We start from the raw sequence: 15,798 nt of genomic DNA on the forward strand, positions 1-15,798 counted from the left end.
GCTAAATAAAACTGTGTCAGCAGGTGAACCTGGGATTATTTCAATTGTAATGTTGATAGTTGATGTATCTTTATTTTACTACGTAAATGTTTATAAAAAATACATTTAATTGAACAAAATGCATATGTATTAGAGATGTGATTCCATTAACCGCGAATTATGTTATACGTCACTTTGAAGAAAACAATTTAATTGTAACTTATCTACAGGTTTCCACCAAAACTAAGACAGGTATTAATTATTTTATTGATTTTAGTTTATTACTTCTTTAAAAAATTACAATTTCTAGAAAATATTCATAATTTCATAAAGCTTATAAACTATAATATTTTGTATATAAATGTAATCACTATAAATTTTCTCAATAGCGTATTACTTATAAGTTGCAAAATATAGTTCTAAAAATAAACAATGCTAAAATACACAGAGAAAAATAGAAATAACATTTTTAAAATAATTTTATTTAAGCAAATTTCTTTAAGTAGTGAGATTTAAATATAGATAAATTTTACTGATTAAATAAAATTTTGTGCAATGCTTATTTTTGAATATTCTTCAAAAACATAAATTATCAATTTTTCTTGAAATTAGATTAAGCTAATAAACTTAAATCACTGATATAAAAATTAATTCTCATCACTTTTTAAAAAATTTAAGATACATATTTAGATGTTTATAAATGACGTCACGCAATTTCCCCAGTTTTTTTTTACCTCTCTCCTCTACCTCTTTTATATGTTTAACAGTGACTAATAACTGATTATACTTTTGGTAATGACCTTGATTTCACTTCCTAAATGACTGTTTTTGAAGTAATTTTGAATGTTTTTTTTCCTCCTCTTTACAATTGTCAGAGGAATTATTGAATTAAATAATAAAACAAATTATATATAATATAAATATAATATCTAAGAAATTAACAAATTATTGTTTTATTCCTTTTTTTGTAGAAGACAAAATTATACATCAATCATGGCATCAAAGTGGCGATTGTTTACACTTCTTATGTGGAAAAATTTTACTGTTCGTAAAAGACATTGGAAAAATTGTTTATTTGGTGAAATTTTAATTCCAGTGTTTCTATTTATATTAATTCAAGCCGTTCGAGATTTTGGAGATTTCAGCGCATCACCTGATATTGAATTGGAAGTGAATGATATCATTTTTCCAGTTCAATCAAAAGGAGATTTATTAACAATTGTTAAACAATTGGATCCTAGTATTTATTATATTCCAAAAAATAATTACACACAAAATTTAATGGAAAAAACTCGAAATTGTCTTGGATTGCATCATGATAGTACGTGAATATAATTTTAAAATAAATATTTAAAAGTAAAGAAATAATAAATTAATTTATATTTTAGGTGTCATTGGATTTTATTCAGAGGATGAATTAATGAAAAAATATACTTCTAAAAAATTGGATGATTTGTCATCAAAGGTTGTGGCAATTGTTTTTAAAAATTCTGAACAGCTTAATTTTCAGTCAAAACATTTAGAATATATAATTAGACCCTATAGTTCATCTATAAAAGGAATTAATAATTTTCTTCTTGATAATCCATTTGTTCAAACACAAATGTGTTTGGATGAATCATTTCTTAAGATAACGAAGCCGCATTCCTTTCTGAAAAGTAATGTGAGTATAAAGAAAGAGGGAGATAGAGATATTCAAAAATATTCTATTTTTTTTTTTATTTGAATTTTTATTTTCAGATTACAATGCAACGAATGCCTTCTCCATCACAAATTTTAAAAATGAAACCAATGCAAAATATAATTGGTACTATGTATGCAATTGTAATGGTTTATGCATTTTTAATTCCCCTTACAATTGAAACAACTTTTACTGCAAATGAAAAGGATATAGGAGTGAATGTATATAATTTTTTGAATTTTTCAATTTTAAGCATTTTTGTTTTTACACAAAATAAATTTATTTAATTTCAGGTTCTTATGTCAATGAATGGCGTTAAAACATACCAAAATTTACGAAGTTGGTTAATAAGTGGAATATTGTTTAGTATTTTTTATGTAGTACCACGTTTAATTTTGTTTAAAATATCATTCTCGTCTAAAACTTTACCATACTTGTATCATGGAAATATTTTATTGGTAGGAATAATGTTTTTTGCCCACGTTGCTCATCTTTTGGCATTTGGAATCCACATTACATCCTATTTCTCAAAATGTAAAAAAAAATCATAAAATTTTAATTTCAATTTTCGATTAATAATTTATTAATATTAATTGATTGTGATATTTTTTAGCTATATTTAGATCATTGGTGATTCCAATTATATATATTGGATCATATAATTTGCAAAAATTTTTGATCTGGCATCAGAATTATACTATTATTCCATATATGGGAATTTTTTTTCCCAATATGCTATTATACCGCTTGTGTGAGGAAATAGATTATTATGAAGGCAAATGTAAGTATTTTAAATTCTCCATTAATTGAAAGTAAAATTCATTTAATTCATAAAATTAATTAATTTTTTTTTTACAGTAATTGGAGTTGGATGGAAGAATTTCTTTGTAGTTGGCGATAAAAATTATACTGATGCAGGATGTTTAGGGAATATTTTAATATTTTCAATTCTCGGCCTTATAATACATTTTTCTTTGGCTTTGTATGCTTCTGCTTTATTTCCAGGAAAATATGGGGTTCCAAAACATCCTCTATATTTTTTAAAGGTACGTTTATGTCACTAATATGAAATTGAATAAATATTAATCACTTCGAATTTATAAATTCTTTTTTTTTTTTTTTTTTAATATTAGTTTTTCAAGTCAAAAAAAGTTTCATCTGAGGAAGAATCGTATGAATGCAATTTTAATAATTTGGAAGGAAAACCATTTGAGTCAGTGCCTCAAAATGTTTACACACCTGGGATTCAAATTCGCAATTTGAAAAAATCATACATTACAAATTGGTTTAGTGGAACAGTAAGTAAAAAATTAAATTAGCAATAATTAAAATTATTTTTTTATTATAATTTTCTTTTTATTTAAATAGAAACATGATGCGCTTCAAGGAATTTCAATAGATTTTTATAAAGGACAAATAACAACATTACTTGGTCATAATGGAGCTGGTAAAACAACAATGATGTCAATTTTAACAGGTATATTGAGTCCATCAGAGGGAACAGTTTTTATAAATGGAAAAAATATCAGCGAGGAATTGGAAGAAATTATAACCGATGTGGGACTTTGTCCACAAGAAGATATACTATTCCCTGATTTTACTGTGTTTGAACAAATTCAATTCTTTGGTTTGGTAAGTTTATTAAAATTAGAATTGCAAAAAAAAAAAAAAAAGAAAATTTGAATTATCATTGTTTTTTACAGTTAAAACATAAAAATAGAACAAGATCTCAAGTATCAAATGACGTTTATGATTTACTATTAAAATTAAAATTATCCGACAAATGGAATCAAATACCAGCAAAACTTTCCGGTGGTCAAAAAAGAAGAGTTTGTCTTGGCATGGCAATAATTGGCAACGCCTCAGTAAGGAAATAATAATTAAATAATAATATTTAAATAATTATTCTTTAAATTAATTTCCATTTTTTTGTAGACTCTAATATTAGACGAACCTACTTCTGGAATGGATCCTGAAACAAGAAGAGAATCATGGGATATTTTATTGGTATGTAAAAAAAAAAATTTTTAATTTGTTAAATAATTTATTAAAAATTTTATTTTTTATAGAAAATGAGAGGAGAGAAGACAATTTTGATTAGTACACATAATATGGAAGAGGCAGATGTTCTTGGTGATAGAACTGCAATAATTGAATTGGGAAAATTAAAAAGTTATGGAACACCATTGTTTTTAAAGAAATTTTACGGTACTGTATTGAGAATTTTTTCCCCTTTTAATTCGTCTAATTTATTTATGTTAAAAAAATTACTTTTTCTAATTAGGTGAAGGTAATATGGAAGTAACATTATCAACAGAAGATGGATGTGACATTGAGGAAATAAAAAAACAATTTTCAGTGGAAAGTCAATTAATAAGTTTTGATGGTGGAAAAATTGTCTTTAGCATTCCATTTAATGATCGTTTACCAAATGATTTGGATAAAATTGAAGATGAAAAAACAAAACTTGGTGTAACTGGTATAAGTGTTTCGTTAATAACATTGGAACAAGTTTTCCTTCGGTATTATATATTTTACCTTATATTGTTATAATATTATAAATGTTATTTTTCTAAATAAAATTTTCTTTAATTTTTTGTAGAGCAACCAAAGAAGATAATAGTGATCCAAATGACAACGATATTGTTTTAGAAGAAATTAAAAAAGTGGAAGGTTATCACCTTATTTTACAATCACTATTTGCTCTGTTTAAAAAAAAATTTTCTTACTTACGGAAGAATATATTAACTCATGTTTTAATGGTACAAAAAAATTATTATTCTCTTTGATCAAGATTAACAAAAAACTGTTTAATCATTATTAATTTAATTTTAGATACTTTTACCATCAGTAGGAATTATGTTAATGGCTGCAGGTTTTAAGAAAATTAGTTATACCGATGAGAAACAAATAAGATTCGATAATTATCCAAATCCTATTGCTTTCTATTATTCCAATAACACAAATTATGAACAAATGTATAAAAGTATTATAGAAAGTTTTAATGGAAAAATAATGACCTCTATGGAAAATAACATTTCTTCAGGTAAATTTTCTTTTTCTATTTATAATTTTATTAAAAATAAAATTCTGTTAAATTTAAAATTAATTATTTCTTTCAGCATTACTTAATTTCAGTAGAAATGATCTTTCTGTGTATCAAAATAATTTACTTGCTGCTGCCACTTTTGAAAGTATAAAATCTCAAAAAATTCAAATTAATGCATTATACTCGGATAGTGTATTTCAAAGTGTTCCAATTTCTTTTAATTTGATAACCAATACTATAATAAAAATTATCGCTGGACAGGATTATCAAATTGATATTTCGATTCAAAATCTGCCAAAAATTTTAAATTTTCATGAATCTATTATGTCAAAAGAAGAAGAAGATATTACAAAAGTTGTTATATTTATTGTAACATTATTGCCTGCTCTTGCTTTATATGTTATTCATCCACTAAAAGAATTATCAACTGGAATTAAAGATCTACAAAGAATGACTGGAGTCACAAGCTATTTATATTGGGGATCATTTTTTCTTTTTGATTTTCTATTATTTTTAGTAACAATAATTATCATATTAATATCATTTTATTTTCTGGATATAATAATGGATTTGCGAATATTCTATGGAACTGAAATTGGTAAGATATTTAAAATTTTTTTTTATTTATTTCTTTATATTTGTCATATAATTAATTATTTTTATCTTAATTTTAAGGTATTATGTTCCTGTCATTAATATTATTGGCAATGAGTTCGTTTCCGTTTATCTATATATTCAGCTTTCTGAAGAAAAAAGTGAATACTGTTGTAAATATTCTTATCTATGTATTTACATTATCAGGTATGTAATTAAATTAAAAATATTTGATAAAAATGTCAAATTATAAAATATCTAATAATTTGTTTCTTTTCAGTTGTAATTGAATCGATTCTAGAAATGGTAATTCAAGTTTCATTGGGTTTTAATGAAAAATTAATGAATATTCTTTCTGCCATTAACACAAGAACTTTCATGTTAATACCATCAGTCAGCTTTTTCTATGGTCAAGTAAATTTTTTTCAAATTGCCAGCAAAAATGCATTTTGCCGAAAGCTGCCCAAGTATTTAGAAAACTTTAATTGCGACAATGGAAACGAATGCTGCGGTAAGAATAATATTTTTCTTTTTGTAATTATAAATCAAAACGGTAATATTTAAAATAAAATTTATTTATTTTTCAGATTTAAAATGCTCTGATGGTGTTTGTGAAAAGTCATTTGAATATTTTGGTGATTTCAGTAAAGCAGGAAGTCTTGGAGAATGTTTAATCTATTTGGCCCTCACATCTATTTTATATTTCATTATTCTTGAATTATTCGAACGTAATATAATATCTTTGATAATTTTGAAATTAAAGAAAAAAGAACCTTTAAATATTCAACAAATTGATGATCAAGTAGCAAATGAAAAATCTCTAGTTTCATCCGAAATTAATCGAATTGAAAACAAAGGTATATTATATAGAAAATAATTTTGTTTTTTTTTTTTTGAATTTTAACTCTATTAGAGTTTTAATATTTCAGTTAAAAATCCAGACATTAATGGAGAATATTCTATTATTAATACAATTTCTGAAAGTGAATCCATTTATTTAGTTCATGAATTAAGTAAATATTATGGAGATCTTGCTGCAGTGAAAGAAATTAGTTTCAGTGTAAAGAAAAAAGAATGTTTTGGATTACTTGGTGTTAATGGTGCTGGAAAAAGTACAACATTTCGAATGCTCACAGGATTAGAATTTCCAAATAGTGGAACAATGTATTTAAATGAAAAAGAAATTTCTCTCCACAGAACAGAGGTACGTGTCAAAAATTATTAATCACGAGAATTTTACAAAAAAAAAAATTGGGAATAAAAATACAAATTTTTGATTACAGTATTTACGACAAATGGGATATTGTCCTCAAAATCATGCTTTAATAGAATCACTGAATTCTAGAGAACATCTTGAATTGTTTGCATCACTTCGAGGAGTACCATTATCTCAAATATCCTCTGAAGTAGAAAATTGGATAAAGAAATTAAGTAAATAATTTGAATAAATAAAATTATGAATTTTTCATAGAATTTTATAAAAAAAAAATTTTAATAATTTTTTTTTTGCTTACATTTTTCAGAATTGAATCTTTGTGCAAATCAACAAAGCGGTAATTACAGTGGAGGAAATAAACGTCGATTAAATATTGCAATAGCTCTAATTGGAAATCCTAATTTGGTACTTTTGGATGAACCAACAACAGGAGTTGATCCCGCTGCTCGAAGATCCTTGTGGCGTGTGATTAAAACCTGTCAATTAGCTGGACAATCAATTATTCTCACTTCACACAGGTGATTATTTTAAAAATCAATTATTTTTTTTTAACTGTTATAAATATTATTTTAGTAATTAAAAAAATTTATTTTTTTTTCTATAAATATTATTGATTATAAATTTTAGCATGGAGGAATGTGAAGCTCTTTGCAATCGTTTGGTAATTATGGTAAAAGGACAATTTGTTTGCATTGGTCCAAGTGAACAATTAAAACAACGTTTTGGAGCTGGTTTCGATATAAGTATTAAACTTAATCCAAGTAGAAGTGCGAAAGATGTTTTAAATGTTAAAGAAGAAATGTTAGAAGCTTTAGAGTGTGAACTTCGTGATGAACATGTGGTGAGTTTAATTTATTATTAATTTAAATTTTCTAAATAAATTACAAATTTTAATAAAATAATTTCTTTATAGGGATATTTAACGTATCACGTTACTAATTCAACAACAAAATGGGAAACAATGTATGGCGTTATGAAATCGCTGAAAGATAAGTACAATTTTATTGAAGATTATTCAATTTTGTCAGCAACATTAGAGCAATTATTCTTACAATTTGCAAGGGCTGACAATGAAAGTAGTTATCTTTAAATAATTTTCTTTATTAATTTAAAAATAATATACGTACATAAAATTTTGCAAAATATTCAAATTTGCAAAACACTATTTTTGATGAAAATATTTTAAATAAGTTTCATTTTTGATGCAATTTTCTTTTGCATACAATGTGATAATGCTTATATACTTATGCATAAGAGTCTGAAATGTATTTTTAACTTCTGACAAGAAAAACAATCTCAATGTTGCTTACTATATATATATATATATATACTATAAAATACTAGCTCAATTACTATTGCCGTTTTAATATTTTTAATTTGAAATAAGACTTTAATAGAGAGGCTCTTATTTTTTTATAATTTAACAATATAGATAGACATATAATTATTAGAACTACTCCATTTAAAATGAATGCCTAAAATTAGTTATATTACAGTATTTATAGTCTATAATTATTAAATGCCTAATTGTGCCTATTTCAATAATTAAATATGGTGCAAAATTTTTGTTTGCGAACAGCAAAAATTTGATCGTATGTATTTCAATTTTTCTAAAAAAAATTATCTTTTTAATTATATAAATACTTATTTTTTATATTAAACTTTTTGAATATTAATTTACAAATATTTTTACACACAATGAAAAAAATGATTAAGAAAAAAAAAAAATTAATCACTTTAACGAAAAAAAAAAATGTAACGATATTTTTGCTACAAATAGAATTTTATGAGGGAATAATTATTGTCAATTTTGACATAAATTCAATATTTGTATTTTATTATTAATTATAATAATATTAATTGTACTTTTTTTTTATTAATTATAATAATGTAAGTTTATTATAAACAGCTGTGATTGAAATCAAGGTATTATTGTTATCTAAAAGCTAATAATTGTATTTCCAATTACAATAGATACGTTATATAAGAAGATAACTTATAACAATATATAATAAGCACAATTACACAATTTAAATGTTTATATCTTCTTCTATCATTAAAAAATTGAGTAGCAATTTTTCAATTAGAAAAATTTCATTTAATTCTTTGAAAATAATTTTTTTTTTATATGATTCTGTTAGAAATAATTAAAAAAAAAATTCATAAAATTTTATGTATAAACGAAGACATCGATATTGTGTATTATATTTAGTTGATAACTGATGCAACTATCAATGACAAACAAAAATTTAATTAAACCAAATTGAAATTCAATCTATCTGTAATAATTAATTAATTTCTCAAATAATAAATTATAATTTATATATATAAAAATTAGTGGCAAAAAAATGTATTTTTCGTTTTATATTTAAATAAAATGTTATACAAATAAAAAAATATTTTTAAAATTAAAACTCGATTATTATTAGACATTATTGTTTGTGTCATAGAGAGAGAGAGAGAGAGAGAGAGAGAGAGAGAGAGAGAGAGAGAGAGAGAGAGAGAGAGAGAGAGAGAGAGAGAGAGAGAAATGTATATCACTGTGTAGTGTAGACAGAATATATATAGTGATATATGTATATAAAATTTCAGAATTTACTACTGTGTTGGTTATTTGTGATCCAGCAAATCAATGCCAACCAGAAGCTCGAAACGTAAATTACATTTCAAAGGGATGTGGAATCTAATTCGGTTTATCCCTGTATTGAACTCCTCTCAGCTCTTCATCCTGAACATTTTGCTCGGTGGTCAGACAAAGTTTCAAATTTACGCACTAACGACTTTCTAACAGTGGAAACTGAATATTTCAAGTGATATGCTCTAAATATTCTATAAATTGTCACTACCGCAAAACCTGACGTTAATATAATTATAAATTGTTCATTAATTATTATTGTCAAAAAAAAAGAAATCACACTCTTTAAAACATATATATGACACAAATAAATAATTTTTAAATAAATAATAATATTTTAAATAAAATTTAAAAATTTATAAATAATAGAATTTGAATTTTGAAATTAGAGTAAATTGTAATAATGTGATATTTGATATTTGCTATTAATATAGTTGAGAAGATAATGTCAGTAAATATGATTAGAATTTATTACAGTTAATATTTATTAATATTAATTAGTTAATTAATTATTAATTATAAAATTAGTTACAATATTATTTATTTAAAAAAATAAATTATAAAATATAATTAGTTTTAATTTTTTTTATTTTTATTTTTACATCTATATTCATGTAATATAGAAAATATGTGTTGAAAAAAAAAAGTTAATTAACATTTGAGTAGAATATGTGTACACATTACATGAAATCTTGTTAACGAACCAGGTAACAAGAGTAGTCGGTTCATTGGGCACTCAACAGCCAAATAATTAGTGAGCTTGTGCAATTTGTCGCCAATGATCAAAGTTCTAATCGTTCATGAAATATCAATTTAAACAAAACTCAGAGGCCTTTTTTTCTATGTTGACCATTAAAAGAAAAAAGAAAAAAAAATTTTCAAATAAAAATTAACTCCAAAAAAGTGAATAAAATAATCCTCGGTGTTTTACTCCAAAAAAATTGAAAAATTAGAATAAAATATTTTAATTTAACATTTGAGAGATTTATTTACTTAAATAATTTTATTTTTATAATTGTAAAATGATATTATGTGCTCTCAGTTTGTCATGACGTATATATCAAGTAGAAGAAAGCTATTTTGGTCAGACGCAGCGTGATATAAATGCTTCAACACTACCTCATAATTAAAATCGTAATATTAATTTATATTTCTAATTCTATTCATAATTACCGGAAAAAAATATTACAGTAAAAAATAATACACAATTCATATATGATTCAATATTCAAATAATACGATTTTAAATTTGAATGATTTGTCCTCCAATCACCACCAAGGTCAAAGAAAAAGAAAAAAAAAACAGAGGACAAAAATATTAACCATTTTTTTAAAAGAAATTTTCTGTCTTAAAACCTGTATTTTTTAAATAAAATTTGTAAAATAAAATAATATATATTATTATATATAGTTTTTTAGAATTTTTAATCTCAGTTGTCCTCAGTGACCGTTAAAAGAAGGGGAGGGAGGAGAAGCTTGGTAGCCATGATCATTAAGGCCCCGCACGTGCTTTTTTAGTGTTCTGCTTTTTTTTTCGGAGATCATTCAACAATGCGCTTGAAAAATCCGTAAGTTTATTTTTTTTTGTTTAAATCATATAAATATTTTTTTTTTTATCAAGTTCACGAAAAAAAATGTAGTGCTTCGTTTTTTTTCTGTGTTTAGCAATAAGAAAAGTAAAAGTTCTTCTAAAAGTGTACAAAAGTTTTGCGTCGAGAAATATATCTTGTGTGTGTGTGTGTGTATGTTGAACTTTTTATGAGAAAAATTCTAAAAGTTAAAAAAATATATATAGAAACTACTAAATTTAATTATTTCTTCCCAGTATATCAACAAAATAGTGTAAATAAAATAAAAATAAAGGGTATTAATCAATTTTACTGCTCCGTCAACGAACGTAAAAGGTATATATATATATATATAGTTAAACCTAACTCCGAATTTCATATCATACTTTGTTATTTTACTTTTAAATTTAAATTCATTAAGTTAACTTGACGTTTACATCTTCTTTTTCAATTCTAATGTAAAATAAACAGAATTTAAATTACTCGTTTTCGGAGCAAATTTTTAAATTGAATAATATTTTACGCTACTATATATTTACTTGACACATTAAAGAAATAAGAAAATATATATTTTGCACATAAAAAAAAAATCTAATTACTTAATAAGAATATTTTTGCAGGATAAAAAAATGTGAACATTGCGGTTATAAAAGTACAAGGGCTTTTAATGTTTTTCGTCACAACAAAAGAATTCACGGAGAAGCAAAAAAAATACTTGAATGTTGTGGTAAGAATATATATATTTATTTAATTGACTCTTTTTTTTTCGTTTTTAATTATATTATATAAAACTATTGTCATTATTTACAGGATTATTGCATTATAGTAAGGGCGATTATTATTGTCATGTTGAGGAAGTGCATCCTCACACGAGAAATGGAACAATTTCGAAAAAAAAATATAAAATTAATAGAAATATGTTAAGAAAAATGAAAAAAAAGGCAATGAAAAAGAAGAAGAAAAAAAAGGAAGAAATCATTTTTTTATGGGACAAGAATATTTCTTGGCCAACGGGGAAACAAATAGCAGAATATTTACGCAATATAAAATTTCATAAATTTTATGATTAATTTACAGTAATTGTTTGAAAAATTCTATCACATATTATGCATTGTTTTTTTTTTTTTTTACAAATTTTTAATATTTTCAGTTTAAATTTTAATTAAATTTATAATATTTTACAGCAAATTTTTATCGAACCAAATTTAATCAATAAATCTATTTTAAGCATTGTGAGTAAATTTAAAATTATAGAATACATTAAAACTTTAAAGATAATTTTAAGTTCTACATTATATATTTTTAATGTGATATCAAGTGCCAAATTACAATTAAATAGTAATTAATATCGTGTAAAAAAGAAAATATGTACAAATAAATTAATATATTTTGTATTTTATAAAAAAAAAAAACATTTTTCAAATTGTATTTTTATTATTTATTAAAAATATAATAATTAATTGGGCTATTTTTTTATTATTAATTGATTTTTCAATAATTAAAAAAAATAAATTTACACGAATTTAATTTTTACTTACATGTATATTACACATGTCTGACTAAACTGGTTTCATTTCACTTGGAAAAATAACTCAACGAGTGTTATGATTAAAATTATTTTTAAGTAAATTAATAATTAAACGAAAAAATTATAATCTATTTATATTTTTTAATTAAATAAAAATTTTGAATTATTTTCAAATAAGGTTAAATATTTATTTTGTTATTTTAAATAGTCTTGTTACTAACAAACTTTTTTGTGTTTATTGTAGCAAGTATGTTCAATAAAAAAAAACACAACTCAATGATTAACTGATTAAAATAATCCAGATTTTTTTATTATGCACTATTGGATTTTATAAAATAATATTTATCAAGAGGGCAACTCACAGCATATTACTGATTTCCCTCGAGTATTTTTGTTGTGCAGAAGCATTTTTTTTTAAAAAACAATAAAACAATATGGAAAATATTTTTCAATAAATTCTAAAATCATTTTTTTATAAGAATATTTATAGGTTAGAATCAAGAAAACGATTCATTATTAAAATTCTACTATGATATACTTTCTTTTTAAAATATATGAAATTTTTTTTTTGCACTTTCACGAGATTATAAAGAGATCTTTCCTTGCAATAGTGTTAGTAACGATATGTATATATATATATATATGATTTAAATTTGCAAGATCGTCTGCGCGGTAGGAAAAGAATTATTATGCGAAAAGTTCATACATACCTTCCCTGATGGACGATTAAAACTTCACATCGAATTTACAAATTCCTTCGGGGTTTACCTGAAGGGTACATTAGTTCTCACTGCTTCTACAAAATCACCTTATACCAATCTTTTTCATATATATGATTAAAAAAAAAATTCATGTTATGATGAAACATGTCAATTGTAAGAACACAATATCATTCGATACTTGAGTTATAATTTTACTTTCCGAGTAAAAATAAAAATATTAAAAAAAAATTTATAATTATTTAGAAAGATTAAAATTTTAATTGAATTTATATAATATTCCTGCTGCTTTCTTGAAAAAATAATGTATTTAATATTTGTTAATTTTTAAAAAAATTTGAAAATTCGCGCTTAAATTTCATCAACTTCTTCACTTCCGTTGAATAATGGAGGTTCTTCAATTTAAAAGGATTCCATTTTTCTTTTGTCCTTGAATTATCCTCTTCTACTGCAAAAAATGTTGACTGTATTAAAAACTCCTTTTTTCTTACGTCCTTGAATTATCCTCTTCAATTGCAAAAAAGTGTCGGAAAACAATGTTGTCTGCATTAAAAATTATTTAAAAAAATTTTATTAAGCGACACAGAAGTTGCCTTGAAGAAGTCCCAAATTGGAACTGAGCGTGCGCTGAGGAGAAATTTTATTTTATATCACAAGCTCTGTCTATGCCGTGCGCTGATTGGACCGGGTACTCACTGCGGTAGCGCTGATTGGCTGGCGCTTTTGATGCCAACCAACGTCTATAAATATGGGTCATTTTTCTCCTACCACTTCAATGAGCAGTTGACTCTTTCAGAGGCAACATCTACGCAGCTTAAAAAAATATTTTTAGCTTTTATTCACTGAGCTTTTTTTATATTATTTAAATAAGTGTCTCTATTACAGTGTTAGATTATTATTAAAATTTTTATGCAAAGTGAATATAATAATATGGTGAATAATTCGATCGACGGGGAATATTGATAAATAATAAAAGACAATTATATTATAAATAGAAGAAAGTGCGGTTATAAATATTGAAGAATTATGCATATATTTGTTTTTTTCGCGATCTCATAACATTGTATATTATATACAATGAATATTCATAGAGTGATTTTATACTAAGCAAAACTTTTCTTTTAAAATTCGTTACTACATTCTTACTCTCGTGTATCATTTTCTTTTTCTAAAGCAAAAGCTTCATTATGCTTATTTTACGCTTATCTTCTCACTTGCGATGTAAAATCACTCTATGTATACATATAGTCCGCGTGTTGTTGTGAACATTGTCCAGAAGATGGAGCACCGTTCGCTACACCAGCATAGCGTAGCCATAATCGTGTAGTTTAGTCTTTGCCGGGATTTGTTCGGTAAAGTGTCGTCTTTTTATAAACAATTGCTATAACTATAGTCTGTCAACAGTTCAACGTTTTAATTGCGAATTTATATTATTGTTTCGTGTTTTTTCAATTGCAATATAAAAACGTGTGTCAGTTGACTGCCTTTCACGGATGTGTTCATTTATTTTGAAGCAGAAGGAAAAATTTACCTGCAGGGATCACAATTTTTGGAATTCAGATAAGGTAAGAGAATTTTTTATTCATTTTATGCTAATCTTTTATTATTTTTTTTTGATGTTTATATTTTGATTTTGCATTTATTTATTTATTCCAAGTTTAAAATTAAATAATATAGTTAATTTGATTAACTATGTAATTAATTTATAAAAAAAATAGAGAATTTTTCATATTTCCTACTTTTTAAAAAGTATCGTAGACATATTTAAAAAATATTCATCTAAATCGTGTTTTATTTTATATTACTGGTAATTAATTACAAGATTATTTGTAATTTTTTGCTTCTGTCGTTTAATTTATTTAAATATTGGAATCTATTAATGTAGTTTAATGTTGTCTAAATGGAGATTTTTTAAACAATTTTTTTCATATTTTACCAGATTTTTACTACAGTTCTATTAATATTAATCTGTTATTATTTTAAATATTGTAATTACAATGGAGGTTATGTTTTACAATGTAGCATTTTGCGCGCGTTGTCAATTGGTATCTCAGAAACAATTAAATTTTTATATTTCATTTTTCGTTGACAATTTTATGGAAATATATTTTTGTTACGAAGTAATAAAAAAAAAATTTTTCTACCTGATAGTTTATCAGGGAAAATTTTGCATTTTCTAATAAAAAAAAAAGAAGGTTTTCAGTTAAAAATAAAAAGTTTTTAGTGCATTATCGTGATATTATTCTAAGGTGAAAAATATTATCTTTAGGTGTTCTTAATCACAGTCGTATTTTTTATTCCTTGGCAGATTGATTACAATGTAATTTTAGTGTCGTTGTATACCCTGCTTAAAAAGTATTAGAGTTACATACATGAAATATAGCGATCACGATGGAACTAAAAGTTAAGAAACTGTAGAAGGAGGCAAAAGCTTTTGGTCTTTACACGACAAGCAATTTCAAAGGAGAGTACGTAAATTAAATTAAATGCCGACGCTTTAATTGCCGAGTGCGGATTAAATGTCAGGACATAATACAAGAAGACGAGTATGTAGTATTAGAACAGTAAATGAGATCTCATTTGAATTGAATATATTTTGTCCTTTTCTCAATATTTCAATGCTATTTATATATAATTTGATTTAAAGCAGAAATTCTGAATATTTCCTCTTAGCTTCGCAGATTAATATTTCCAAGATTGAAGATTAATTTTAGGAAATTTCTTGGTAGAAATCAGCCATTTTGACCTAGTGTTCAGTGAAATTTGATATAGGTGTATATAGGAAAAAATATATCGTATAACTTCAAATTAATTACTTAGCTAAGAATTT

The 15,798-nt window shown here is 24.2% G+C and overlaps 3 protein-coding genes across 5 annotated transcripts in view; all 3 read left to right on the forward strand.

The window, feature by feature from the left end:
- The first annotated feature begins 10 nt into the window (after window positions 1–10).
- Window positions 11–8,854, forward strand: LOC127276570 (phospholipid-transporting ATPase ABCA1-like). Its single transcript, XM_051297098.1, has 24 exons — window positions 11–231; window positions 951–1,300; window positions 1,368–1,642; window positions 1,720–1,881; window positions 1,954–2,194; window positions 2,274–2,441; window positions 2,519–2,706; window positions 2,794–2,958; window positions 3,029–3,292; window positions 3,364–3,525; window positions 3,596–3,667; window positions 3,730–3,868; window positions 3,945–4,182; window positions 4,263–4,422; window positions 4,496–4,706; window positions 4,783–5,307; window positions 5,385–5,510; window positions 5,584–5,814; window positions 5,891–6,160; window positions 6,233–6,507; window positions 6,587–6,734; window positions 6,827–7,037; window positions 7,147–7,360; window positions 7,433–8,854. Exons 2-24 carry the CDS (start codon window positions 973–975, stop codon window positions 7,607–7,609), a joined length of 4,950 nt encoding a protein of 1,649 aa, XP_051153055.1. The 5' UTR covers window positions 11–231; window positions 951–972; the 3' UTR covers window positions 7,610–8,854.
- A 743-nt stretch (window positions 8,855–9,597) lies between these two features.
- LOC127276582 (uncharacterized) lies at window positions 9,598–11,954 on the forward strand. 2 transcript variants are annotated; one of them, XM_051297127.1, is made up of 3 exons: window positions 9,598–10,721; window positions 11,342–11,448; window positions 11,532–11,954. In XM_051297127.1, the coding sequence occupies exons 1-3, from the start codon at window positions 10,705–10,707 to the stop codon at window positions 11,789–11,791; spliced, it is 384 nt and encodes a 127-aa protein (XP_051153084.1). In that variant the 5' UTR covers window positions 9,598–10,704; the 3' UTR covers window positions 11,792–11,954. The 2 variants fall into 2 exon arrangements, with proteins under 2 accessions (XP_051153084.1, XP_051153083.1); XM_051297126.1 differs by lacking the exon at window positions 9,598–10,721 and adding an exon at window positions 10,765–11,057.
- Window positions 11,955–14,281: 2,327 nt separating this feature from the next.
- The window catches only part of LOC127276575 (putative polypeptide N-acetylgalactosaminyltransferase 9), a 125,211-nt gene continuing 123,694 nt past the window's right edge, over window positions 14,282–15,798 (forward strand). For both annotated transcript variants that reach the window (XM_051297105.1, XM_051297107.1), the window contains exon 1: window positions 14,282–14,533. The gene's annotated coding sequence lies outside the window, so the exon portion shown is untranslated. The remainder of the gene's footprint in view (window positions 14,534–15,798) is intronic.

This window comes from Leptopilina boulardi, unplaced genomic scaffold, assembly GCF_019393585.1.
Source record: "Leptopilina boulardi isolate dan_hultmark-lab unplaced genomic scaffold, ZJU_Lbou_2.1 LbouV2_150, whole genome shotgun sequence".
Lineage (NCBI taxonomy): Eukaryota > Metazoa > Arthropoda > Insecta > Hymenoptera > Figitidae > Leptopilina > Leptopilina boulardi.

What these genes read in the sequence shown, in the direction of transcription:
- LOC127276570 (XM_051297098.1), top strand. Translation starts at nt 973, where the DNA reads ATGGCATCAAAGTGGCGATTGTTTACACTTCTTATGTGGAAAAATTTT. An exon ending in ATCCTCTATATTTTTTAAAG is followed by an intron (nt 2,707 to 2,793) that starts GTACGTTTATGT and finishes TTTTAATATTAG; the next exon opens with TTTTTCAAGTCAAAAAAAGT. An exon ending in CAATGGAAACGAATGCTGCG is followed by an intron (nt 5,815 to 5,890) that starts GTAAGAATAATA and finishes TTTATTTTTCAG; the next exon opens with ATTTAAAATGCTCTGATGGT.
- LOC127276582 (XM_051297126.1), top strand. Translation starts at nt 10,912, where the DNA reads ATGAGAAAAATTCTAAAAGTTAAAAAAATATATATAGAAACTACTAAA. An exon ending in TCCGTCAACGAACGTAAAAG is followed by an intron (nt 11,058 to 11,341) that starts GTATATATATAT and finishes ATATTTTTGCAG; the next exon opens with GATAAAAAAATGTGAACATT. An exon ending in AAAAATACTTGAATGTTGTG is followed by an intron (nt 11,449 to 11,531) that starts GTAAGAATATAT and finishes CATTATTTACAG; the next exon opens with GATTATTGCATTATAGTAAG.